The 27,141-nt window shown below is 42.1% G+C and overlaps 2 protein-coding genes across 2 annotated transcripts in view; both read left to right on the forward strand.

Annotated features, from left to right (window-relative positions):
• CHAT (choline O-acetyltransferase) overlaps positions 1–9,306 on the forward strand; it is a 42,832-nt gene extending 33,526 nt beyond the window's left edge. Inside the window, exons 13-14 of the mRNA XM_066621388.1 lie at positions 3,562–3,699; positions 9,043–9,306. Coding sequence (XP_066477485.1) covers positions 3,562–3,699; positions 9,043–9,306 — 402 coding nt within the window. The remainder of the gene's footprint in view (positions 1–3,561; positions 3,700–9,042) is intronic.
• A 5,273-nt stretch (positions 9,307–14,579) lies between these two features.
• Positions 14,580–24,723, forward strand: C3H10orf53 (chromosome 3 C10orf53 homolog). Its single transcript, XM_066622631.1, has 3 exons — positions 14,580–14,673; positions 24,102–24,221; positions 24,659–24,723. The coding sequence occupies exons 1-3, from the start codon at positions 14,580–14,582 to the stop codon at positions 24,721–24,723; spliced, it is 279 nt and encodes a 92-aa protein (XP_066478728.1).
• Positions 24,724–27,141: the final 2,418 nt, after the last annotated feature.

A 27,141-nucleotide genomic window follows, 5' to 3' on the forward strand; every position in this document is an offset into this window, starting at 1 on the left:
GGGCACATTTTTTTCCAATGAATGATGAAAGGTTATTTACTCCTTGCCATTAGCATCATTCATCTACTTAGATGCTAACACAGAGAAAAATGTTTTGATCTTGCTGGAACTCTAATCTTCTCCCTTTTTGTCTGATTGGGACAGTTACCAGAAGATTTTGCCTTGCTATAAACTTACAGGTGGTCCTAGGCAAGTCACCATTTCTCAGTCTCTCCACACACACTTATTTATAATATAGGGATAATAAATGCAAAACTCTACCTTATAGGGCTGTAGTAAGGATTGCGGAGATAATATGCATGAAATGACATTACTACTCAAAGTATGTTCATTATTCATCCCTTGTGGTTTTGTGCCTCAAAAAATTTCTGCCATTTCCCCCTTTTCTGTTCTAAACATAAATAAGTGATGATTCTTAAATTTATTTCAGTGCCTGAAACGTACCTGTATAGTTTCCACTGTGAGACAAACAGTAGCTTCAGAGGTTGGATTTTAATTGAGAAAACATTGTGGAAGGAAAGGCTTAAACTCACCTTTGCCAGACACTGTCCTGATCTGAATCATCAATCCCACAATGTTTATGCACTTTTCCTTCTCCCATTCCCACCCACTGGGTTCAAATCACTACCATGAAGCTTACTGGTTGACCTTGGATCTGTCACAGCCACTCAATCTACTTTACCTCACTGGATTATTGCAAAAATAAAAAGGAGAGAGCACATATACCACCCTGAGTGCTTTGGAGGAAGGGCATGATAAACATTGTAACAAACAAATAAAATTCAAGTGGACAAAGAACATTTATTAAAAATGCCACTACAATGTTTTTACTGAAGCTAGTTGCTTGAAAGGAGGTAGCAGAGAGATTACTAGCACCTTATGTTTATTTCCCACTAATTATAAATGGGACAGTGTATATCAAGCACCCTTTTCTTCACCTTTGTGGGTGATGTGTATGGGAGCATTTCATTAAGCTAAGGGCATCACTGAAAATATATACAACCCAATGTCTGTTTTAGCTCACGGGATGACTGTTGGAGCATATTTCACACATGAACAATTCCCATGACTCATTTTCTAGATTCCATCTGTGTTGTAGAAATCACTTCCAAAAGCATATGGATTCACTCTTTAGAGTGCTAACTTTCCAGTAAATTGTAACTTGACAGTAAGCTGTATTTTTACAGTACACAGTAAATCTACGTACCAAAGATTGATGATTTTCAAAACTTTTCAGCTCTGGAAATCACCCATAGTGGAAATCAATTAAAGTCAATGGATGATGGGTCCCCCTCCCTTCAGTCTGTCAATTGGAATTGTAAGTTGTATAACTTGCAGAATTCTGCCTCGACAAACAGTAAGCACACATACTATGTGGAGTTTGGGAGTGTTCACTCTGCTTGCCCGAAACAGCGATAAGGTCACTGAAACTGAGAAAATTGAAAATACCACCCACCTCACTTCATCCAAATAGCAAAAAAACTCAGTGCAGCAGTTCCAGTGTCAGAGTAGGGTGCCTCCAGTCTAGTGCATGTTCAATTGCTATCATCATCACAAATATTTATATACAACTTTTCAGCCAAAAAAAAGTTCACAAAGCAGTTTCCAGAGAAACTGTACAATAGACTCCAAGTATAATAGACTCGACTTCTTGAGACAACTCTTGAGTATATACAATAAAAGTACTTTGTCATGATGGTCGTTAAAATCTCATTTCTACCAGTTAGTAAATATCTAACCACGTCAATTTCAGATCCGTTAAAAGATTCTTTTAAAAGGGTATAAATAGTGGCTCCGTAGGTCAGAATAGTAATCACAGTTTAATAAAATACGGGGGAGTGTCTCAATAGAACATGAACCACAACAACATACTTTGGAATGTTGAGCGTTGAACCTGGCTTTCATCTCATTCGAGGGGAAAGCATTGAATCTGGCTAGGGAAAACACACTGTGTTCCTGCAGTTTTGTTAGGAAATTTAAATAGTTGCTACCAGAATCAACTGCCCAGGATAATCCAAAGTGAAGCAGGGAGCAGGTTTTTTGGCCTCGGCTAGAAGCTCTTGATTTTCAATGTCCCTTAACCAGGTACGTAAGGTATTAAACACGACGGCCCATGGCATTATGCCCAACAAATCCAGGGAAAGCCCTAAAGATTGAACTTTTTTACTAAGTAAAGCGAGACCTGGGGAGCAAAAAGAACCTTCTAAAATACTTTTCAATAGGGGGTCCTTGTTTGCAGCAGAGCCAATTCTGAACCAGTGTTTGAAGAAGCAGAGCCAAGCTAAAGACTCCACTTTTTTTTTGGCTGGCTTCCAGGCATAAAACAGTATAAGGTACAGATCGAGGTACTGCAAAGATTTTATATATAAGAAAGACTGAATCCTCTCGACCATGATGCAAAAGGCAGAGATCCAGATGGGTATGCCATATAGGAGCTGAGCTATTACCTTAGTATTAAATTTCTGGAGTGCTGCAGGTATGAAGGAATTCCCCCAAGCATAAATGAAACGACTAATTGCTTGAGCTGTTATACTACTTTTATGGATTGCTGATTGGCTATGCACAGTCCACGAGTGCCTACAATGGAATAGGACTCCTAGGTATTTGAACATTTTCACTTGTTGAATGGAATGCCCATCAAAGATCTATGCTGTTGGTTTCCATGAATGGCCCAATACCACTATTTTTGATTTATCAAAGTTAAGGGTCAGCTTATTTTGTTCAAAATATTTTAGGCATGCCAAGATTAGCCGCTTTAGACCAATTTTTGTGCGTGCTAACACAAGCATGTCGTCTGCATAAAGACGTAGTGGTAGGACTAGTTGTCCAATGTTAGGGGGTGAGCATCTACTGAGCGTAATAGGGGCCAAATCATTTAAAAACAAATTTAAAAGGGTCTGGACCAACACACAGCCTTGCTTGACACCTTTGTTTACCAATACTACGTCTGTCAATCACCACCTGGTGAAAGCCTAATTTGGCAAAAGGTGTCTGAGTAGAGGCTCCTAATTAAGAAGAGAAGTCTTGTATCTATTCCCAAGATTCCCAATTTGGACCAGAGAATATCTCTATTAATTGAGTCAAATGCTCCCTTTAAGTCCAAGAAAACAGGATATAGGGCAGAATTGCGTTGGGTTGTGTACTTCGCTATTAAGTGTGAAAGGACAGTGCAGTTATCAAGAGTGGATTGTCCGGTCCTAAAACCAGATTGTTGAGGGCCCAATATATCATCAGTTAGCCAAGAAAGCAGTTTCTGGTGGAGATGCATGGCGTACATTTTCCCTGGGATTGAAAGTAGGCTGATTGGCCGATAAGAATTTGGGGTATTTTTATTACCTTTTTTAAAGATAGGAATTATTATTGACTTCTTCCAGGCATCCGGTATTTTGCCAGTAATGTCAACCGCAGAAATTAACTGAATGATTCCCTGCCCCCAGATGACTCACAATCTAAAAAGAGGCAGAAGAAGCACCGGCAAACAGCCACTAGAAAAGATACTGTGTTAGGATGAAGAGGGACAGTCACTATAGAATTATCCCCATTCTATACCATTGTCCCCAGGCTATTACAGGAATGGCAATAGACAATCACTTGCTGGGACTCCGAGAGTTGGCCCGTGAACACTTCAAGGAACTGCCAGACATATTTACTGATGAAACGTATTTGACAAGCAATCGATTTATTCTCTCCACCAGCCAGGTGAGTGAAATTCGTATTGGGATTAGTCATAAACCGAGTTCCCATTATTCTCAGTCTGACAGAAGTTATGAATCAGTGACAACCTTTGATGTATGTGGTGGTATCTTGTGATGGTTTAGTGACTCAACAGTGCTTTGGATTCTTATCCCTTCTATTTTTGTTTTAAAATGATAAAAAATGGAAGAAATGGGCAAACTGTAGGCTACAAACCAGATACAGTCCCAGATAAATCGCATCTGGTCTCCAATGGCCTCCCAAGTTTTATTCAAGATGTTATACACTGGTTGTTCATAGCTGCACCCAGAAATAAATTAAAATTGTCTTCAAAAGCTATATGTGAGCAAGTTTGTATTCTTTTTACATTTTTCTTAGAGATTTGCATGGAATTTGTCTGTGCTCAAGTACATGTTCTTCATGATGGCACACTCTTAATGCTAGAGATGGTACTGACTTCAGAGTTTTCTTGCCTTTTGACTACCCTTGGACCATTAATAGGAAATAACACATGCCCCCAAGAACACAATACATCTCTGAATTTTTTTCCCCAGATCCACCAATCTCCCATCCCACATAATTTCAGAAAATCTTTGGTGAGTCATAGTCTTTTAACACAAATATAAATCAAGTCCAAAACTGCAATATCATTACTTATAATCCATAATTTATTATGTAGTTCAAACAATTGTATGTGTTTTCTTCAAGCCCAGTCATGAAATCATGAAAATATCAGCTCAATATAAATCATGCAGAGAAAGGCATGAATGTATCATAGGCAACTCTTTTAAAAATTTTATTATACATTTCATCACACCATTCATGGCCATCAGTTGTGACCAGAATTTTAGGACAATGGTATATGATTTCATCAGGTATTATTCAGTGACCACTTACATTAAAATCAATGGGTTGATCAACAGCCATTCTCTTGCTGGTCCATCCCTATGAGTCAAATGGCTCATACCAGATTATTTATCAAAGCACTTTTAATGATCTCGTGCCATGTTTCTCAACGTTTGCCCCCCAACATACTACTTCATATGTTCCACATATTGGAGGTATCATCAGAAGTAACTGGCAATGATACCATCACCAGTTACTTCTGGTTTGGGAGACCAGATACCACAAACACTGGTAAGAGGCTCAGGGTGGATGGGAGGACTTTTTCGAGCACGTGAAAAGGACACGCTGGAGCTCTGCCCGCCAAGCCAATCCTCCTACTGCTTCTTGTCATGTTTCATTGCTGGCAGGATCTGGGGGTCCCTCACGTACCACTAGACACCACCTCAAGTACCATTAGTGGTACAAGTACTACTGGTTAAGAAACACTGACCTAGTGCTTTTTAGCTTCTTATCTCTTTTATTCTCGATACAACCCTGTCACTTAGATAGGTCATTATACTTTCCATTTTGTAGATCAGGGGTGTCAAACATAAAGCCTGTGGAAGCTCTTTAGCCAGCCCCTGTGATAACTGGGCTCTCCCAGCACTGTTTTTTCAGCAGTGCTGCTTCTGCCGAGGCTCTGGGAAGAAGATACAGAAGGAGGCCTCAGAAGGCAAGACAAATTTGCTACAGGGGGAAAGGGGCAGACCAAGAGGGGTTTGAGAGGGAGCGTCTGTAGAAGTATTGGGAGAGCCTAATTACCACATGGGCAGTGGTGCCGCTTCTGCTGAGGTGTCACTTTTCAGCACCTCTCAGCTCTCCCATACCATGAAAATATTATCTTGATTGGCATATTTTCTATTCTGTCATTTGCAGCTGTGTTTCTGTGTGAGAACAAAGTGCTTATTTCTGGTCATCATCTGCTTAATGACATAGTATCCTGCTTAATGATGTCACTTCCAGCCCTCAGCAGGTGCCATGAAAGCTATTCAGATCACTATATGAAACAAGCTTGACACCCCTATTGTAGATGGTTACTTCTTTGCTTCCATTCACTATGTTCAGGATAAGCAGAAGTTTGAACCTGGGCAAATCCTTTGACAGAATTTGAGGGGATCCGTGAAATTAATTTTCATGGGTGCCTATTTCCTAAATGTCTAGATGCCATCCAGCAGAGCCCTACCAGCTCCACCTTCTCCTCTTCAGGAAAGAGAAATCTTATAAAAATCCTTGTCTGCTGGACTGAAATGACCAGGGACAGAGTTCAGCTGTTGGAATTATTTCTCGACTTCTTTACCATTGCTTTTTGAACTGTATAACTTGGGAGGATTGGAGAAGCATCTAGTCAAATTTCTGGGACTTACTTACAGAGGGTGATCACAGGAATTCTCCATATTGCTCTTGTATCATGCTGAGGTATCAGATTTCACCTCAAGCTCCAACATTTAGTTTTATTAAATTATTATTTAGCTCCAACAATTTAGCTTTACAACAGGCAGTGTGGAACCTTATAAGCACTGGTTAATGATCCAAGTCCTTGGTTTCTAAAATCAACATAAAGCCTGTCTTTTTTATCAGGAAGCAGCCTAAAGATTGAAAATAAATACATTCTACTAGTTTAGTTTGGAAGTTATCCAAGCTGCAAAGAAGTCATCAACGTTTAAGAGCAACATGCTTCAACAAGTAGCAATTTTAAATAAATCAGTAATGTACCCGATAATCAATTTATCAAAGCTTTTACATGAAATACATAAGAAATTGGAAGAGTTCTGTCAAAAAAGGGAAGCTGGATAGCTAATGTAGCACACAAAAAAACCTAAGTAATTTGATCTTGTCTTGATGTCTGTGGGTTTTCAGACATGACTGAGTGCAAGCAGAATACTATTACATAAATTCTCCAAGAAACCACCCATGGGCAAAAAGTGAATCTGAATAGCTTTATGGCCTTCGGCTGTTGCACAGCAAATTTGTCTGACAATTCTGTGACTCTATTAAGGGGACTAATGGCCTGTCCCATGCCATTAAAAAAGCCAAATGCCATGTTTGAAAGCCTGTGAACAACAAAGATAGGAATGTATAGATTTCAGAACAAGTAACATCTTAGCTTTTGTAGGAAGCATTTTAGCCCATTATAACATTGTCGTAAAAATCAAAGCTTTAATTGAAAAAAAGGGGGGCTTGGCTCATAGATAATGGATTTCATCCAAATATACTGTTTCCTAGGCTTCCTCCCAACAATAAATCTTAGCAATAAATCCAAGCGAGTGAGACTTCAATAACCATTTAGTGTTAAATCTATAGGAATAAAAAAAAAAACACAAGTTTATTATAACATTTTAATTTGAAAGAAACAATGAACAAATAACATGCTTACAAGTTCTTACAAACCTACATGTCCAATACACTGATATTTAGTAACAATAGGTCAGTTAATTAAAAACTGTATACCCTGCCTTGTTTTCCATAAACTCTAGGCTTACAGTGAAGAATAATAATCAAATTACAGCACAATCCAGTGCGTGTTTACTCAGAAGGAAGTCCAATTATGCACAAGGGTGCTTTCTAGAAAGTGAGTTTAGGATTACAGTCTTCCTCAATCATATTGGCCAGAATCTAAAGAACAGTGGAACTAGTTCTGTGAATGTAAAGATATTTTAGATTTCTTGTTACTGAACAGAAACCCACTGTTCCACGTGGCAATCAGCGCTTGAAAGAGAGGAGTTTCAAGAGTAGTTTGCAATATGGCATGGGAATCAGCAGCTCAAAGAAGGGAAAAAGGCAACATTCTGTTTAACTATTAGTGCAAGCTCCTGATCAGGGCCAGCCTGAGGAGGTGTGGGGCCCAATAGGAAACATTTTTTGCAGAGGCCCAGGTTTATGGCCAATCCTTCAAAAATACATGTTATATTATATTTAAATATTTGTCTTTAACTTTTTTCAGATAAATACATTTTATGCTGTTTTATAATTAACATATTATTTATTCAAGTGCAGTAAAATTCAAAATAAACAATATAAAGAAACACTACTGACTTTTTAAGAATTCAGAAGAAAATTTAAATTGTTGCTGTTCTCTATAAGACCTGTAGTGTGGTGTTAGGTGTTTATTGCAATGTGGTGTTATGTGTATTTGACTAATTACCCTAGTGTGGGGGACCCATTTGGAACAATTGGTCCAATTGGCTTAAAGCCAGCCCTGCTGCTGACATCAACCTAAGCAGCTCTTTTGATTCCATATTATTATTATTAACAGTATTTATATACCGCTTTTCCACTAAAAGTTCACAAAGCGGTTTACAGAGAAAAATCAAATAACTAATGGCTAATAACTAACATATATTAAAAACATATAACATTAATAACTAACATATATTAAAAACATAATAATAAGATACAATTGCCTTTAAAAACACTCTTCAAATGATGGCTTCAAACCAGGAAAAGTCGTGCTGAGATCAAAAGTTAGTCACAATTGACTTCTCCTATCAATTTCAACAGGTGTTAGGTGTTTGACTAACTTCCTCTAGATTGCAACAAAGATACCAAATGCTTGCCAAAAATGAGAAATGAAAGTGTGAACTTTGGAAACCCTATTACATCAGAGTTTATCAAAGGAGAAAAAAATATGAAATATCTAGGAAGGTATAAAGGGCGGTGATAAATATTGAGAATTGCAGCAAATCAGGCATCCTTCAGTACAACTGGTCACTGATGAAAGCCAAGAGCTTTTGATCAGTTATAACCCGGTGGCTCAAATGGACTGCAGTGCTTCTTGGTGGATTGTCATATGTTGCGTATGTTGCGTAGTAGAAGGATAAATAATTTCTCAGGGGGCTTGACCAACCAAGGCAGGCTTGTTAGATATAATTTCATCAAACAAACATCTTCAGATTGCTCTTTTTTTCCAACATATCGAATTCTATAAGAACCTGACAGTTTGCATCCTGGGATATCAACACCGAGTAGATTAATAAAAAGCTATCTATTTTTTGAGAGCCATACAGTTCAATGGCTAAGAGCATAAGCTGAAAGTTGAGCGGGAAAGTTCCTGCTTCAAATCTCAACTGAGCAATGAACTCAGTAGGTGGCTTTTGAGAAAGCCACTGGCTTTAACCCTGAACCCATATTATTCAGGAATAATAATGCGGGCTCTCTTAACATATGGCTATTTACAAGATTACTGCACTAAAGGATGTGATGTGTTCTACCATTTGAAATATGCAACAGAACTGTGAAAAATTATTAGCCACCAGCTTACACACCAAAAGACAGGATATAAATCTTTTTCATAAATATAAATCTTTTTCATAAATAATAAAATACAAACTACAGTATTCGTTTACATTCTCGTGAACCAACAAGGGAAGGACTGAGCGACATTAAGCTATTTGATTCTCTTTGATTACTAGATTCTCTCAACAGCACCGCTTATATGAATGTAACTTTGTTTGTCCCTGGAATCAGGTTCCAACCACCATGGAAATGTTCTGCTGTTATGGGCCTGTGATTCCTAATGGTTACGGCGCCTGCTATAATCCACAATCTGAGCACATTTTATTCTGCATTTCAAGTTTTAAAGACTGTAAGGAGACATCATCCAGCAAATTCGCTCAAGCAGTGGGAGAAAGTCTTATGGATATGAAAGAGCTGTGTGACAAATGTAACTTGACTGAAACCTCAACGAAACAAGGAGGAACCTCAACATCTCAATCTGACCATAAACTCTAGCTACATGTGTGCTCTGACCTTTCTTTCTTCCATTTTGCTGATGCTTCTGAAAGCAGCATGATGTTGCTGTCGCAGGCTATAAATGAAAATCTATTTATTGGGAAGGGAGGAGATTTATTTTAACTATAATTTGTGCCAGTATTTAACAATTCAATTACATTTAAAGCTAGACAACCACAAAATACATAAAACCCATCACTGACCCTGACGTGTTTAACTTTTCTTTACTAAATAGCAGCTGCTGGGTGCCCAATTTGGGCAGGAAGGGAGGCGCTTTAACTCTTTGCTCCCACCACAGTCCCAGCTGGGGCAGATCCCTCCTGCGATTGCTATATGCCCTGGAGGGAAATTCCTCCCAATGAAAGCTTCTCTCCTGAGGTATTGTCTCCTGGGGAGAATGATCTATGATGGAACTGCAGAAGGAGTTAAGAAAGTTCTCTCCTCCCACATTATGGTCTTAATTCTCCCCACCCCCCAGCTGCCATTTAGTAAAGAATAGCAAAGATACATCTGGACCATTATATATGAAATGTAGCATGAGTTTGGCCCACAGTTTTGCACAAAATTGATGATCATTAATCTGAGAAACTGAACTATGTACTACTCATCTCAATGTTTGTTTCGGCATACCTCATTAACAGGAAGTAGTATTTATTACAGTTTGTGACTAAAGTGCAATATACTATGGGCACAATCCAGCCCTTGACTTGGGCCAGCGCACGTCCCTTGCGCCAGCCAAGAAGGGTTGCAAACGTGCCATAAGGCAGGTTTGCACCTCCTCAGGAGGTAGCCGGGCTGTTGCTCACAGAAGCACCGGCCTGCAGAGGCTGACGGAAGCTTCTGTGCCAGGTTCTTCCAAGCAGCTTGCATCGGCATGACTGTGCCGATGCAAGGCTCTGAAGTAGACGGGGGGGTCAAGGAGGAGGCAGGAGGAAGGCATTTCTGGGAAGCGGGAGGGCAGACGGTGGGCGGCCCTGGGGCAAGTGGGAGGCGGGGCTGGTATCCAGCAGTTATGCCGGACCCCAACCCCCCGTTCTCAGGGAGAAATGTTTCCCCTTGCCTCTGACTGAGCCACTTATGGCCCCTATCCTTCGCTGGATACAGTGCAAGCCTCTTGGCTTGCCTCTTCCAGCGCAGGATAGGATTGCACCCTAAGGCACACAACCGATCACGTTTCACAGCTAGGAAGCCAAATATTCCCCCTCAAGTATTCCCAATCAGGGCCCCCAGCATAAGTCCCCCAGTATTTTTAGGGATGTGCATTTACCCTTCAAACTTGATGCATTTTATGCATTTAATAAATGTGTGGTTAACACCAGTGTAGCCAGGACACATGATTGCTGCATTTAGTATGAAGCAGCTGCTAGTCTTTCTGTATAGCAGTTCTACACATGCCTTGACCATGTGGGAGACAAAATGGTGTTATGGACAGAGTTCTGGACGTAGTGCAGCTGCAGATCTGTGCTCAGACACAGAATTCCCTGGGAGACTTTGGACCTATCACACTGTCTCAACCTAACAAGGTTATTATGAGGATAAAAAGGGAATCATGACCTCATGCAATACTGGACTGGGTCCCACCGAAGGAGGATGGGATACAAATTTAATAAAATATTGCCAGCATGGTATTTTATTAACAGTATGAAAAGCTGCTGTTGAAAAATTAAAAACCCCACAAAAGTCCCAATGAGCATGTGCCCAAAGGGTTTTTCTGAATCACCTCATATTAATTAATTACACACAAAATGCTAGAAATGCTTACATCCTCAGGTGGTACAGCATATTTTTATATTTACTGCACTGTGAACTTTAATTAGTGATGTCTGTTGTAATCATTTTAATGGAAAGAAATGTCAAAAACGCTACTGCTTCAGCTTTGATCAGGAAGGTTGCACATTAGGTTCTGTGTGCAGTATATGTGGCATGCTTAGAAGGGTTTTGGGGGAGGCTTCCAGTTTGTTTGTTTTTTAATGTAGGAGCACACGTGGCGTGGTGAGCCACATACAACCATGACATTAATGTCCATTTCAACTACAATGTGCTACTAATGCCTGGCTGAATCCGTATTTGTAAGAATACATGTAACTTGCATAAAGCATATCAATATGAGGTTCAAGGAACACAGCTGGTCTCTTCACATATTGTCTGTGTATCCCTCTGTGAACATGTCATGTGATAATAACTCTGTTGCAATGAGTTGGGTTTTTTTTTTTTGTGGATTTCTGAAAGTTGTTAGCACTTGATAACTTCACTTAAAATTAGTTGTACTAGAGCAGGGGTGCCCAAACCCCGGCCCTGGGGCCACTTGTGGCCCTCAAGGCCTCTCAATGTGGCCCTCAGTGAACCCCCAATTTCCAATGAGCCTCTGGCCCTCCAGCGATTTGTTGGAGCCCACACTGGCCTGACGCAACTTTTCTCAGTGTGAGGGCGACTGTTTGACCTCTCGCATGAGCTGTGGGATGAGGGCTCCCTCCACTGCTTGTTGTTTCACATCTGTGATGCAGTAGCAGCAGCAAAGGAAAGGCCAGCCTTGCTTTGTGCCAGGCCTTTTATCGGCCTTGAGCTATTGCAAGACCTTCATTCATTCATATAAGTGCATCTTTAATATGTAAACTTTTATGCAACATTTATGTAAGCTTATGTAAATTTATTCAAATTTTAAATGTAAATTAATTCTTCCCCCCCCCGGCCCCCGACACAATGTCAGAGAGACAATGTGGCCTTCCTGACAAAAACTTTGGACACCCCTGTACTAGAGCACTAGGATGCAACTTTATTCTGCAGCTTTTATATATGGCATGTGTAATCTATGCAACAGTAGAAAACCTATTCAACTACATAGAACCACAGAATGGAATGTGCTCAATGCTTTGGGGGCAAACTAAATTTCCTTTATGAGATATTGTTTTGCTGTACCTTAGAGGCCAAAATGCTTCCTCAATTGGTACTTATTCTCACACTTTAGCTACTTTTGCCTCCACTGAAGCCAATAAAAATTTGGATTTGGCATCCTGTCAGTACAGCAGCAAGCTACCTGGCAGGGGGATCCAACATCAAATCCCTCATCACTCATAAAGGTAATTGGTTGACCTTTGGCTAACCGACCACATGAGAGGAGGTGTTAGGATAAAATGGGAGTAAATGACCAATAAAACTAATCACTCTATCAACTAGGTGGATGGCTGTGGAAACCAGCGCAAGCTAAATTCCCCCCTCCCCCAGCGCTTCTGTGTATTGCAAATATCAAAAGCACTGAAACAATGTGTACAATACCCTGCTCCTGATCTCAATAGCTGTGTGATTTCAGACTTCACTTTCATGTAATACGTACATATACACATGCATGCAATATAATACTGCCATCAAGTCCTCTATGGAAGACTGTAGGTTTTCCCGGAGGCTTACAAATACGCTGACAGAACAAAAAACATTTTCACTGTGGTAGCATAGAAAGAAACCCTCTGCTCCAGATTTATTCAAGGATGTTCTTATGTTCTTATGATGCTCTCATAATTGAGCTATGGACATAAATGCCAAATGGTTACATATCCCTAATTTCTATATTCTGTGAGTATATATGTGTGCAAATATATATAATGTGCAACAGAAAATACTGTATATTCTTCAGCTATATACAAAGTTAATATTTTAGTGATATTTTATTTTTATAAAATAGAATAGTTTTATGGCAAATCTAGGATGTATTTATAACCTCTCTGTTTAGACCGAGCTATATATATTATGCTTTAAAGATATTTATGCTTTAAAGATATGTAAAATGTTCTAATAGACATTATCAAAGTGAACTGGTAGTTGATAGAATTCACTCAAAATATGATTCAAAATCTGTAGTCAATAAAAAATATATCAAAGAGCAAACTTCTGGATTTTATTTTGGACAAAACAACATCTGTTTGTCACATCTCTTACAATACCCAAGGCTGAGAATATTCATAAAGGCTGAGAATATTCAAAATTTTCTGTAGAGTGAACACTAGAAGCTCTTGTACTCATTCCCACCGACAATGCATGCACAGGCTGTAAGGTATACAGGCACTGTTTCATAATATCAGAGGCCAGCAGACGCCCGTATGGGTAATAGTGAAAAGAGCAAGAGGAAGCATTTCTCATTATATTTATGCAATTATTGAGAAATCCAAACTGTGTGTCAGGACCTGATTTTTGGTGGGTCGCCAAAGGGTGATGGAAGATCAGATAACTAATGGCCTCGCCCTGAGGTTAGTCAAAAATCAGAGAGCATAGCTGCTAATTACCCTGCAAAAAGCTCAGCTCTTGCAGTTTGCAAGATAGTTGCTAATTGCCCTGCAAGGAGCTGAGCTCCTGCAGTTTACAAGCATGTGTAAATACAGGGAGATAAATGTTTGAGGGTCTTTTTTCTGGTTATTGTTACTTAGAAATAAATAAATTATTTTTTCTAGATCTCCTTTTTTAGCATGTCTGGTAAACCTTGGCAGGTCCCAACAGAGCAGCGATTTTCAGTCATTTTCATTTCACGGCCCACTGACAAGGCACTAAAATTGTCAAGGCACATCCTCACTTTTTTGACAATTGACAAGACACACCACCTTGACAGCCGGGGCTCGCATCCCCCAGTGGCCCTTCTAACAAATGATCCTCCCCCAAACTCCCGTGACACACCTGCAGACCATCCACGGCACACCAGTGTGCCACGGCACAAAGTGGTTGCTGAAAATGGCTGTGATAGAGTGTCATTTCAAAAAGTAGGTCCTGGTGTTAAAAGGTTTGGGAACCACTGATCCAGACACATCCAAAATCCTGTCACTTTCCTGTCCCAAGCAGTTCGGATAAGGGATACGCAGCCTGTATCTTAGTCCAAGCCTAAGTGTTTAAGCATGGGCAGAGTGCTTGACCCTGACTGCCTCCTTCTGGAGTCCTAACACACACACTCAAAGCCCAAGCCTCTGGGTGTCTACTCAGAAGCAAGTCCCACAAGAGTCAACGGGGCTTACTCCCAGGAAAGTGTGGCTGGGATTGGGCTGACACACACACAGGAGGGCGTCACCAGCAGTCCTTTGTGGCATCACGTCCCTAAGGGAGACTTCACCATGGCTACGTGGACGACACAAACGCAGGCTCCGGGCAGCCGAGCTCCGCCTCCAGCGGCAGCAGCAGCAGCCACTCCCCGGCCAGTCGCTCCCTTCCGCAGGGCATAGCCCAGCCCAGCCAGCCCAGCCCAGAGCATCCCCCGCTGAGAAGGCGCCTCCGCCCGGTGAGCCCAGAGCTGGCCGGCCATGCCGAAGAACGCGCTGGTGACGCTCAGGTACGGGCCCTACAGGAGCTGCGGCATCGCGGAGCACAGGACCTTCCGCTTGCAGGGCTTGCAAGGTGCGTGCGAGCGGCCGGGAGATGAAAGGGAACCTCTCGGCTGCACTCACAGGGGCAATCGCCTCTAAGAGGGCACCAGCTGCGCCCCAGCAACGGAGCCCCGCCTCCAATAGAACCCTGAGACATGGAAGGTCGCCAGCGGCAACCCTAACCTCACTTTCCTGGCAGGAAGTCCCACTGAACACAGTAGGACTTACTTCTGGGTAGACCTGCTTAGGCTTGTGCCCTTAGTTTCTGCCACTTTTTCCCTTACTACGAATACATCTGTGATTTTCAACCTTTTTCATCTCGTGGCACACTGACAAGGTACTAAAATGGTCATGGCACACCATCAAAAGTCAGAGGAATATAAAGTCATATAAAGTCAGAGGAGTAATCCGATGACCAGAAAGGCAGTATATAAATACCTCGTTATTATCAGTTATTATCATCAGTTTTTAGACCATTGACAAGGCACATCATGCTGCCAGTGGGGGGCTTACATCCCCCCATGGCCCTACTAACAAATGACCCTATCCCCAACTCCCACGACACACCTGCAGACCATTCGCGGCACACCAGTGCGCCACAGCACAGCAGTTGAAAAATGGCTGAAATAGATGAAAGTCTGTTCATCGTGAGGTTACCAATTCCTTTTCCCAAAAATACTGGCATCTCATGCTGATGCCCCAAACCGTGTGTAGAAAGTCCCACACCCACCAGAAAGAACATTAAAAGGACTATGGATAAAAAGTTCCTGAGAATACACAAAGTGCCAATTCTTTCTGAAGGAAAATCTTTTTTTTATAGAGAGAATTGTGGGTTTTGTATTGTATTTTTATCTTCAATACTTTATTTAAAAAATTATAAAGGAAGAAAATAACGAAGAACCTGGCACCATTAGTTTTGCTTGTGAATGGTTTTAAGCCATTTCTGCCCAATGTTGCATATACACAACAGGGATCAAATGTGTACACCTGTGGGCTGGCCAAAAATAGGTTAATGCAGAATACAAGGTGAAAGGGTAATTTTTTTAATATGGACCATAAATGCATATCAGTGTAAGTCTCACATCTGAATTATGTAAGATTTGAAAAGACTTTGAAAGGGAAATGTGACCGCATGGGGTCACAACAAACAAGTTAGTCTCAACAGCATGTTTTTAGTGCAGTTACCACCCATTGTTCATAATAATAATAACTTGCTAATGTGAAGTTTATGGGTTCCCTTACAGCAGTGGCGTCGCTAGGGAGGTGTGTGGGGGTGTGTGGGCCGCACCCGGTGACACGCCCTGAGGGCGTGACGTGCTAAAATTGCGCCTTTACAAGCTACCGCGTCATGCCATACACCGTTGGATGCAGAATGACCAGCGGAACACAATGCAAAAAACCCGGTTGAGATAGCTCCTTTCCTTCAAAAGTTATGGCCAAAAAACCGGAAGGAAAAAATGCATGGAGTCCTATGGAAAGTGAAAGTGAGCCATATCATGCATTTACTTGCGAGTAGGTGCACTTGCCATAGTCCGTCGGAAAGGGCAGGCTGAGAGGACTCCAAAAAGGTCAGAATGGTCCTGATCCAATGAGTGCAACCCCAAAAACACCTGAGGAGGAGGTCCCTCCCCCCCAGCTGCGAGTGTATGGAGCCCTATGAAGCAGCCTCATGTAGCGTTTACTCACGAGTAGGCAGACATGCCTTGGCTGGTGGTCAGGCCAGGCAAAGAATGTGAGGACACCAGAATGGTCCCGATCGGATGGGACTGGAGTGCAACAAAAGCCCCAGAAGGCAGCCCCCCCCCCCCCCACTAGAAAGGACCAAGGAAGAGGCTTGAACTGGTAAGGGGAATGTTTTCTATTTTGCACTTGCAGTTTTCCTCACAGCCCAATCCTACCCACACTTTCCTGGGAGTAAGCCCCATTGACTCTAATGGGACTTACTTCTGAGTAGACAGGCATAGGCTTGGGCTCTCAGACTTGTAAAGCCAAGTGGGTCAAGCCAGATGTGCTTGAAATAGAAGGACTTTAAACTGGGCACTGGGAGGGCTGGAAATCTCACTGATTCTTTTTGGGGGGACTTATTGCAAGCAGACTACAGAGAAAACTCACCTGGAACAGGACTGGCTCCCCCTTATTTAATTATTTCTTTTATTTTAATTTAACTATTTATAATTATTTATTTTAATTTGCTTGATGATGTCACTTCTGGCCATGACATCACTTCCAATGGGTCCTGGACAGACTGTCGTTCTAAAAAGTGGGTCCCAGTGCTAAAAGTATGAGAACTGCTGCAATAAGGTGTTAGTAAATTGACTGGGCGTGTTTGTGTGTGGGAGACAGAGAGAGAGAGACACTGTACAAGTTTTCAAAATCACTAAAATCAGAATTTGGAGGAATAATCCCATCATGTTATATATCAATCAATGCGTATTTTCATGCAGAATGCAATGAAACAAACCACATTGAAATATCCATGTTCTATCAAAAGGTACTGCCAAAAAACCAGTGGGGGTGGGGCAATGGTACATCACCACGCCCACCATCTGGGGTGTTGCCCTGCCCACTGCATGGGGTGACTGCAGGCCTCCCACACCAGGTGACATGAATCCTAGTGATGCCACTGCCTTACAGTGCAATCAGAAACCTTCCCGTAAACAGATGTTCCACAGTGCACCACTCCATTATCAGAGAAGCCAAAACAAGGAGAAGATGGGAGTGTGGCATGGGAGGAGACAAGGAAGAGTTGATGTATATGAGATCCTAACCCTGCTTCAGATGGCAGACACACTAGAAAAATGCAACCTTAAAGACATAGCAGGCATAGGTAAGAGGAAGCCTATAATGAACAATGGGGAAGGAAACAAGAGCAGAAAATGGCACCTCCTGTCATCTCCCTGCCCCGCCCACTGCCCCACAACACACCATTACATACAGACTACATTTCGCAGCAAATTGCATCATACAAACCAGTGTATAAGCCACTGCAAGTGAGAAGACAGCGGAGAAGATGAGCAGCGTGGGGCCTCTCTCAAAGTGGAACTTGAGTGATGGGAACTATGGTGAAAGGGCACTTGGCGCATAAAGGGAACACTTTGCAGGAATCACCTCTAGTCCCTCACAACATGTACGGCCTGATATTTTGTTGACACTTATTTTCTCGGAATTCTTATTACAAGTAGTCTGACCCAGGAGGATTCCACACATGAACACCCAAGTGGAACCCATACCTCACCACCCCAACAGGGGAAGCAAGCACAATGCACCCCACATAGGTAAGCAAAGGAGGTTAGGACTCCCCATGCTGCAATATATTTATGCTACATGTTCCTCTCATGTCTCTATTTGCTCCCCCCTTCACCCTTGAGTGTCTCTGCTGTCAACTGTATTGCCTGAACTTTTGCAACAGCTAAGAGATGCTCCCTTTTAGGGAGTGCCAGGGACTCCAAACATTGGTATTGCTGACCAGACGTTCATCTGAATCCAAAAAAAACATTTTGTTTTTCAGGGCTGCACCATTGTCACAGGGGGGCTGAACAGTTGTCATCTACAGAGTTCCACTACAGCCCCCTTTCACAAGAGGAAAAGTTAATGTCCAAGCTGCTATGCTCTCTCCCCCTACAGGGCCCCAATACACATACACCCTGTTGTCAACACTCACCCTCACAGATGATGACAATGCATTACCCTGCACATGCCCTATCTCGTCTAATCTCAGAAGCTAAGCAGGGTCAGACCTGGTTAGTACTTGGATGGGAGACCGCCTGGGAATACTGGGCACTGTAGGTTTATACCATAGTCTTTTGAGACTGAAGGTTGCCAACCAACCATCCCATTTCAGAGAACAGGTGTGGCTGATGCTGTAGTCAATTCCTTGTTACTGTGTTTCTCCTGGTTGCTCCTGTTGGAGGAATCTTAAAAAATTGGTTTCCTCTTTAGGGGGGAAGCAGAGTAGCTTCAGCAGCAGACCCCCCCCCCTTGCTGGGAATCAACCCCAGGGAAGCTCCCACACCTGGCTGACTGCTAATTAATAAAAAACAAAGACAATGGCTGGTTGAAGTTGCAAAAGAAAGTCATTTACTCACAGTTCCATAGAAGCATATGTTACAGCATCTGATTATGATCAGAGGTTACAATAAGATAACAAGGCCCTGGAGCTGCCTTGTCCTGCGTGTGCCATGTGGTAAAGATGGTGTCGCCAGCAGAGCCCTGCTGTGACCCATCTTGTAAGGTCAGTGTTCAGTGAGGAAGAGGAGGGCGTGCACGGAGCAGAAGGGAAGGATATAGTGTCTGGGCCACACCTCCAACAGCTCCTCCCAAGCAATTGTCCCACAGCCCTCTTGGCTTTTATTGTTCTTGGCTCTTAATGAGATTTTTAGGCAGCTCAATGGATTTTAGGAGTTTCTAATATTTTTATTTTTTTAAAAATGTATAATGCTGAATTTTTATTGTATTTGAAAGCTGCTTTGAATGCCCGTGATGGAGCTACAGTGGGGTATAAATTTGTAAATAAATAAAAAATAAACACAGTGAAAACCCCAAGGGAAGTCTACAGTCTCCCTGCCTTCTGTGACCAGTGTGAGCCCAGCTGATGCTCTTTAAGGTTGCTGACCTACTCCTTCCAATCAGGCACCTGGCTTTGTGGGCTCCATAACAGAGAGTGAACCAATTGGTGAACCCAGACTACACTGCCACCTGCTACTTGGCTGTCTTGTTGGATAGCTTGCAGTGTCACCACAGCCCTGATGGGCTGAAATGGTTGGCATCCCACTTGTGTGTTTCCCTTACAGATGCTGCTCTATCACTGACACAATTCACTAAAACAGTTTTGGCTGGATTACCCTTAATAGCTCCTTATTAGCAGATAGGGATCCCTTCTTCCCATCCTGGTTGTTTCTTACCTCAGCTAGCCTCAGTGTGGGACTCTATGGTGGGAAGGGCCTCCAGGGGCTGCAGCATTCTCACTCCATTGACTCTTGGACTCCAAGGGGGGGGGGGAGGTAGGTTCTCAGTGATCATGAGCCTTTTCTCTGCTGCCATCATGAATAGTGGGCAGTGACAGGAGGGGCAGCATACCAACAGCTATGCCTGTAGTTGCCAGCGATGAAGCAAAGAGCATGGTCTCTGTGCGTGGCAGACTGGCTGCAGCAATAGGCACCCTGTCACATGCCAGCCCAGTGATTGACTGATGCCCTGTGATAGGTCCATGTGCTATGGTGTCCCAATCAAGTGTGCCTGTTTGCAGTGATGCAAGATGCTAAATGCAGGATGGAGCACTCTGTCTTGGCTGGATGGTTGGAGGGCAGCTTTGACAAGTAGCTGGTGTGGGTTCTAGACCTTCCTCCCCCTCGTCTTTTGTCCTTGCTATGGGTTTTTCTGGCCAGTCATGCAAAAGCTGAGTGCCTTGCTGCTATGGGCACATTCCTTGGCTGGGCTCAAACCTGTCTTGCTTGGCTCCCAGCCTGCAGTCAGCTACCAGCACCCTGTTTTGCCTGTGTGCTGTTGAGGCTCCCCTTGCGACTTGTCCCAGCCTGTCAAAAACATTCCAAGCGGTAAATGCCCCCTCAGGGACTCAAACCCTTGCCATGGAGAGACTTGTGTATACGTTTTCCCAAAGCTGCCATCTTCCAATGGATCTATCTTTCTGCCCTGTTCTGCTCAAAAAAGTATTCTGTGAATGGGATGAGGGAGCTTGGACCTTGCAGATATTTCCTTTTGCCCCTTTGCTGCCAATTCCACTTCTGTAGAAGGTGGGAATGCTGTGGCATCCCTGTGACGTGTTGTGTGTGTGGCGTTCTTGGAGCCCCTCCTCATACTTAGCGGAGGTGCCTGTTGCTGTGATGCTCTTTCCCAGCATTCCCCCACTATTGGCTGCTCATTGGCCCTACACCTGCTATCAGTCTCTCTATGAAGTTCATTAAACAAAAAAAGAAGACAGAATTATACTGAATATACCACAAACTTCTTTGTTCATAGTTCATTTTTCTCCCATATTTTATTTTATTAATATGATTCATTCACCCAATGTCCTCAAAATGGTGTATTTTACTGTATGTCCATGGTCACCCCTTGCCCCTCCTCCTGGGGTGGCAAAGGCAGCAGCGAGAAGGACCTACCCTGTCTTGAGAAGAACCACTGAGAGCACTGATCATAATGGCAGAAGCTATTTATTTTTGTAAAGTATTTACCATTCATTGGGACTCAGTTACATCACTGGGCTCCAAGCCCCTCAATTAGGCTTTGTTCACAGTTCAGAAGTCCATCATTCCTCTGGCTCAGCTGGCCATGGTATCAGTCCCAGATGCCAGGATTCTGAGGGTTGAAGATATGTGGGTCAGTAGGAGCGGCAGCGATGCTGCCCCAGGAGTGAAGGGTGCAGGTCAGGTCCTTGGTTCCCTTGGAGATTGGCAGGAGGATGGTGGGCCAGTCTAGTATCCTTGGGCCCTATCACTACAGTCCCATAGTTAGGGTCTTCTGGAGTGGTCCTGCACCCTCAGCCCAGAGTGCCTCTTGTTCCCCAAGCTGCTCCTTGGATCTGCCAGGGCACCCTGATGCTGGTCCAATTGATAGTGCTCTTATTCCCCCCAGGAGCTGATAGCTGGCTCCTCCCTTGACTGATAGGTAACTCCTGCCCCTCCAAGGTGAGGCTCAGGTGAGGTCCAGGCCCAGGGTTCACCAAGGCTAGCTCCAGCTATTCCCCAGGAGCCCCAGCCCCCTCTGACTGCTAGGCTTCTCATAAACCCAGCAGCCAGCCTTGAGGACTCCACTCCTTCCAGTTCTGTCATCAACCCCAGGTGGTGAGCTCTCTCAGGCCCTACTTCCTGCCTCAGGGTTGAATCCTGACAATACCTATCCCCTACTCCTGAGGAGCCCCTTACTCACAAGGAGCCTTTTCTCTCAAGGAGCCCCTTAATCCTGAGGGCACCTGCTCTACTGGTGCTGACCCCAGGCTACACTGCCTTATCCCACTCTTTTACCCTCACAACAGCCCTGTGAGGCTGAGAGGTTAGGTTAGGTTAGGTTAGGCTGAGAGACAGTAACTGGCCCAAGGCCACCAAGATAGCTTCATGGCTGAAGAGGAATTTGAACCTAGGTCTGTCTGGGTCCAGCACTCTAATAACTGTGCACTCTGGCTATAAGGCAGCAATCTTCAACCTCCTCTTAGCAGGAACTCGCCAAATGAAAAATGCACTAGGCAAACTGCTCAAGCTCCAGGAGATGACTGTGACATCTGCATTTGTAACGTAGCTGTGTAAGAGCCAATCTCTGCATTTATATTAAATATAGAATTTGGCCCCTGTGTGCTTCAGACCTTCTCATAAATAGGAATCACGGGGAGAGGAAGCAATCTTTTTCAGGACCATGGCATGGAGAGAGGGAGGCTAGTTCAAACCTTTGCCTCTGCCATGCTCCTAGTCAAGATCAGGGCCTCTGCTGCCCTTATACCCAACCATCATTTGATTCCTCTGGATTGTACTTGAAGACTGGTAGCTGAATGTGTGAATTGATTTCATTGATCAGAATTGCATGAGAGATTATAGGAGGTGATGTGAAAAGGCCATTTGTAGAAGTAAACCAGTGATGGTCAGTTAATTCCCACTTTCAGGCCCTTATTTGATGTTGCAATAATTAAGCATTGAACAAGTGAACTAAGCCATGGTCAGAAGTCCTCAGTGGATCACACAATGAGCTGTCAATCTAATGTAGTTTTCTCTTTAGGACCATTGCACTCATTTTAGAAGGGGAACAGAAATACCTTACATAAATAGGAGAGATGGCAGCACAAGAGGAGTGTATCTCTTACTGTGTACCTTTTGCATTTTGTAAATACGTTCCTAGGAGGACCAGTGATTACATTTGCCCATTAAACCTCTTCAGAAAGCACTGAAAAGCAGCTGTTGAATCCTCTTCCAAACTGGCAAGCCACATTAATTGGACTTCTTGCTGGGGAACTTTCTGTAGTTTCTCAATAAGTTAAATTAAAATTGAATGAATGAATATATATTATGAATATATAATGAATATATGTATAATATTTTATATATATATATATATATATATATATATATATATATATATATATATATATATATATATATATATATATAATGAATATATAATGAATAAGTTAAATTAAAATTGAATGAATGAATATATATATTCATTCACAGCTGGCTGAAGAGAGATGTGGCTCTTATTAAACAGTGAAGTGGACACATGCTGGCATGTAAAAGTTGTAACAAGAGCAAAACAAAAACGTTGTCTGCTTTTTCCGAAGGAAAAGATTTCTTCTGAAATGGGGATTACAAGTGTTGCCAGTCTAAAGTGCTTGGGTTTTGTATTCATTCTCTATACACACTTAATAATGGGAAAAACAGAATGGAATTAAAATGATGTGGACATTAAACGTTATCAAAATTACAAAATAAATTAACACACCCTCCAAGTTTCTTTTTATCTGTCCTTACATTTGCAAGGAAAGGTCACTGCAATAAAATATTAAAAGAAATGTGTCGTGAATAAGAAAGAAACACAGAATGATGCAAGAAAGTTTTTGCAGGCACCACCAAACCATGGATTTTAGACCTAATGAAGGATGCAGAGTCCAATGTACATTTAAGTCATGCCTTGGTCTGAGCTGGTAACAGTGTTGTAGTGAGATTCAGGGCAACCCCTTCCTCCATTATCACAACTGAAAGCTTCCTAGTAAGTCTTCAGTTTTCTCCTTAAGTATTTTCAATGCCTGGAGAAGGCCTGTTCCTGCAAAGATGATGCTGATTATGCTTCCTTCACACACTGTCAAAAATGGCCTTATCCAATACTCAAACTGTGAGTATTCCTCACAATGAGAATTCAGGTAAAACTCTCACACACAGTCTCAGGGAAAAACAGCATTGAACTGTCAACTAGCTGTCTCTTCCATTTGAAAATGGTACCCCCTCAACCTTCTCCCCTCAGACTTACCTTCATGTAAATTGAGCACACTTGGCGGCTTACAGGGCCTGGTAGCTTTCAGAGCATTACAAAAGCATTTTTCCCCCATTGGCAAGGTTATTGGTACACCTCAATTGAACAGGAATGTTTTCACACCTGTGAGGTAGACCTACTTTGAATGATTTCTGAAAATACATTGGTTTTTCCTTATGTAAATGAATGTTCTTAGTTGTTATAAATTTAAATCTGTGTCAGGAGTTTCCATTTCCTTGCCGAAATGCAAACAACAAATATAAAATGCTTTATTCTCTCACCTGGGACCCCAATGAAGTTACAATAAGTCCTACAAGAACTAGGCTGCAATCCTGTGCACACTTACCTGGGAGTACTTACTTCATTGGACTTAATTCTGAGTAAACATGCTTAGGATTGCACTCTTCAGCTGGCTTGAGGTACATTCATACTATCCAATCCTAACAAGAGCTGTGGAATTTGACACTATCTCCTGTCTACTATTTTCTGTAGCTGTGTTGAAAGCAGACGGACATGAGGTAATTCTTGAAGAAATACCAGATTGGAATGATGTGCAACTCATTGTGAATGGGGAGATGGTGTTTCAGTGCAACATTAATGACCTGGATTTTGGTAAGTACAAATAGGGTCCAATTTGAATCCATCCAGAAATGATGTGTGTTTTAAAACAAGTCTGGTTTCTAACCAATATATTCATTTATGTAAGATATTTCTGTCCTAACTTTCCCCCCACCCAAAAAATGGAGTGCCCAACATGGCTTACAAAAAAAATATGAATACAATTAAAAACACAATAAATAAAAACAGTAGAAGAAAAGCAGCACACACATAATAATAGCACTCATTTAAAAAAAAACAGTATCATAAACAGTAATAGAAAATCTATCCATATAATCAGTGATAGAAGAGACATAGGTTGTTTCTGCCGCTCTCTGGTAGGTTTACCAGATTTTGGGTGCAATTCAAACTTTGACTTTGGGAGGGTAGCAAACCGAGAAGTTTCCACAACGTTTTTATGTTTGAATGCTTTCTTTTTCTCCTTCTCTCAGGAGGTGATGGCAAGTTGGACCCACTTTGCAGTGAAGCTAGCATTGCAGTGTTAAATGCCTACTGAGTAAAGAGGTGTGGTTTCATTCTTGCCCCATTTTATGAAATGCTGGAGTATTCTGCTGCTGTTCTTCCAGTTCTTCAATCAGCTTCTGCGTATTTCAGTAGTACATTTGTTGCCTAATAAATAAGGACTTAGAAGCTTTGTATATTGCTCATTACACCATAAATCCCATCCAAGTGTTTCTGTCTGATCCCCTTCCATCACCACAATGGACAGTTAACATATAATAGAAATGAAAGTCAGGGACCTGTGATGTTCTTGGCTTGATGGGCACTGTGTATGACACCCTAGCTGGCAGGATCCAGATCATCACTGCACAAGTCTGACACTCTGCCCACTACACTAGACTGCCCAGATACTATTGCTAAGTGGCCCAGCTACTATTTAGAATCAGGGTGATTAACTTCCATGTTCTCCTGAAGAAGGTTATTCTCTTCAGACAGTGGCTTGAGTGTGGAAAGTATATTTTATCACACAACCTGACCCCCTTGTGGCTAGCCAGGTTATATTAAATAATTGAATGCAGCCAGCCAAGTTCAATATTCAATCTTGTTCTTATTTAGATTATCCACATTTGGGAGTTACCAAATGTAACTCCAAATATTTTAGATACCAAAAGAGATACCAAATATTTTCATTTTTTAAATTTTATTTAATACATCTATATAATGTGCCTTCTGTCTTCTTCCCTTATATGAAAACCTAACCGCTCCAATGTATTATTGTAACTGGGTAAATTACCAACTTAACAAAGTATTCAAGAAATAAACCAATGAATATTGCCGTTTTCTCTACATATAAGGCTAGGTTAGCCTAGTACATAGGAAGTTTCAACTCTCAAATACATACAAAATATGAGACTCTGTTGTAAATTTTTTCAGTAGCAATTATGTTAAGGAAAAATGTCTCAGGAACACTCTGTTGCATAGATGTTAGTGATTTGTAGTCTATGCTGCTCAAAGCCTTCAAAATTTATTTTATAAATAAAGCAAATAAGTCCATGTGCACTGGTGATGGATAACTATTTTCCATGCTGTCTGTGGCTATTCTGCAACATCGATTTGGGTAAAAGAATACAGTCCTTGAAAAAATAAAAATCACAACCAGAGTCTGCTCCATTCACTTATTGCATTGTTATCTAACAGTTTTGCTATAGAATGGGTGCATATCCCCACCCCCCTACAAGAGGGTGGTTAGTTTTCCAGAAAGTGATCCCCTCAAAGTTACCCATTAAGGCCTGAGTGGGGACTCGGGACTCTCTAATAACCCAATCCTATGTAAGTTTATTCAGACTTAAGTTCCGTTGCTCCCAGGAAAGTGAGCTTAGGACTGCAGCTTAAATCCAACACTTACCTACTATGTGGGTTCTTATTGTGTAGTACATCACATAGTGCATAGGACAGTGTTAGGAATTCCTCACCAAAGGATCTTCCTTCAAGTCTAGACTATAGTGACACATTGTTCACTCACTTGTGAATTGTAATCTTCAAGCGATGTCCTAAAATGTACCAAGTAGCGTTAATTAAATTGCTTTACAGCTTTTATGTCTTGACTAATTGCCTCGTTAAGGCACATTTCTCATCACTGAAATGGATCTGAAGTATTCATCATTGAAGAAAGTGTATCATTAAGTGCCTTCCCTCCCCCCATCCTCATTAATATTTTGCAATCGAGGGGGGAAAAAACATACTTAGGCTTTGCTAACTGTGCAGCAATGTGCTGTAATCAACGCTCGAGTGGTACTAATGGCAGAACACAATAACTCTGACTTTTGTTCTGCTAGTCAGAATCTTATATAATACAATTATGCTGTGTACTGTATCATTTTCCTAATTGCACAACCTCTTTAAACGGCAGGAGTGGCAAGGAGTAGGAGACATATCCAAATGCTTGCTTGGGGGAGAGCTTTGCAAAATTGCATTGTGACAGCAGAATCATTTACTTGTTTATCTGTAAAACTAGACTTTGTCCTAGACCAGTATTTCTCAACATTTGTCCTCCACCGTACCACTTCACATGGTTCACCTATTCGAAGTACCACCAGAAGTAACTGATGATGACATCATCACAGTTACCTCTGGGTTGGGAGGCCAGATATGAAGTGACAAACACCAGTAAGAGATTCAGGGTGGACAGAAGGGCTTTTTCGAGAGTAGAAAAGCATGCTTTGAAGCTCTGCCCGCTGAACCAAGCCTCCTACCACTGTTTGTTGTGTCACGTTCCTGGTCTTGCTGGTGGTTGGCAGGGATCCAGTAAGTACCACCAGACACTTGGTTCTGTTCACACAATAAAAATTTTTTTAAAAGTACCACCAGACACCACCTCAAGTACCACTGGTGGTACCCATACCACTGGATGAGAAACACTGTCCTAGACATAGGGCTATCACCCAAAATGGCACTCATAATGCAACCTCCCCCC

The sequence above is a fragment of the Tiliqua scincoides genome, chromosome 3 (assembly GCF_035046505.1).
Source record: "Tiliqua scincoides isolate rTilSci1 chromosome 3, rTilSci1.hap2, whole genome shotgun sequence".
In the NCBI taxonomy this organism is placed as follows: Eukaryota; Metazoa; Chordata; class Lepidosauria; order Squamata; family Scincidae; genus Tiliqua; species Tiliqua scincoides.

Coding starts and splice junctions, on each gene's coding strand:
- C3H10orf53 (XM_066622631.1), top strand. CDS start 14,580: ATGCCGAAGAACGCGCTGGTGACGCTCAGGTACGGGCCCTACAGGAGC. Junction 14,674..24,101: donor CCGCTTGCAGGGCTTGCAAG/GTGCGTGCGAGC, acceptor TATTTTCTGTAG/CTGTGTTGAAAGCAGACGGA. Junction 24,222..24,658: donor CATTAATGACCTGGATTTTG/GTAAGTACAAAT, acceptor TCCTTCTCTCAG/GAGGTGATGGCAAGTTGGAC.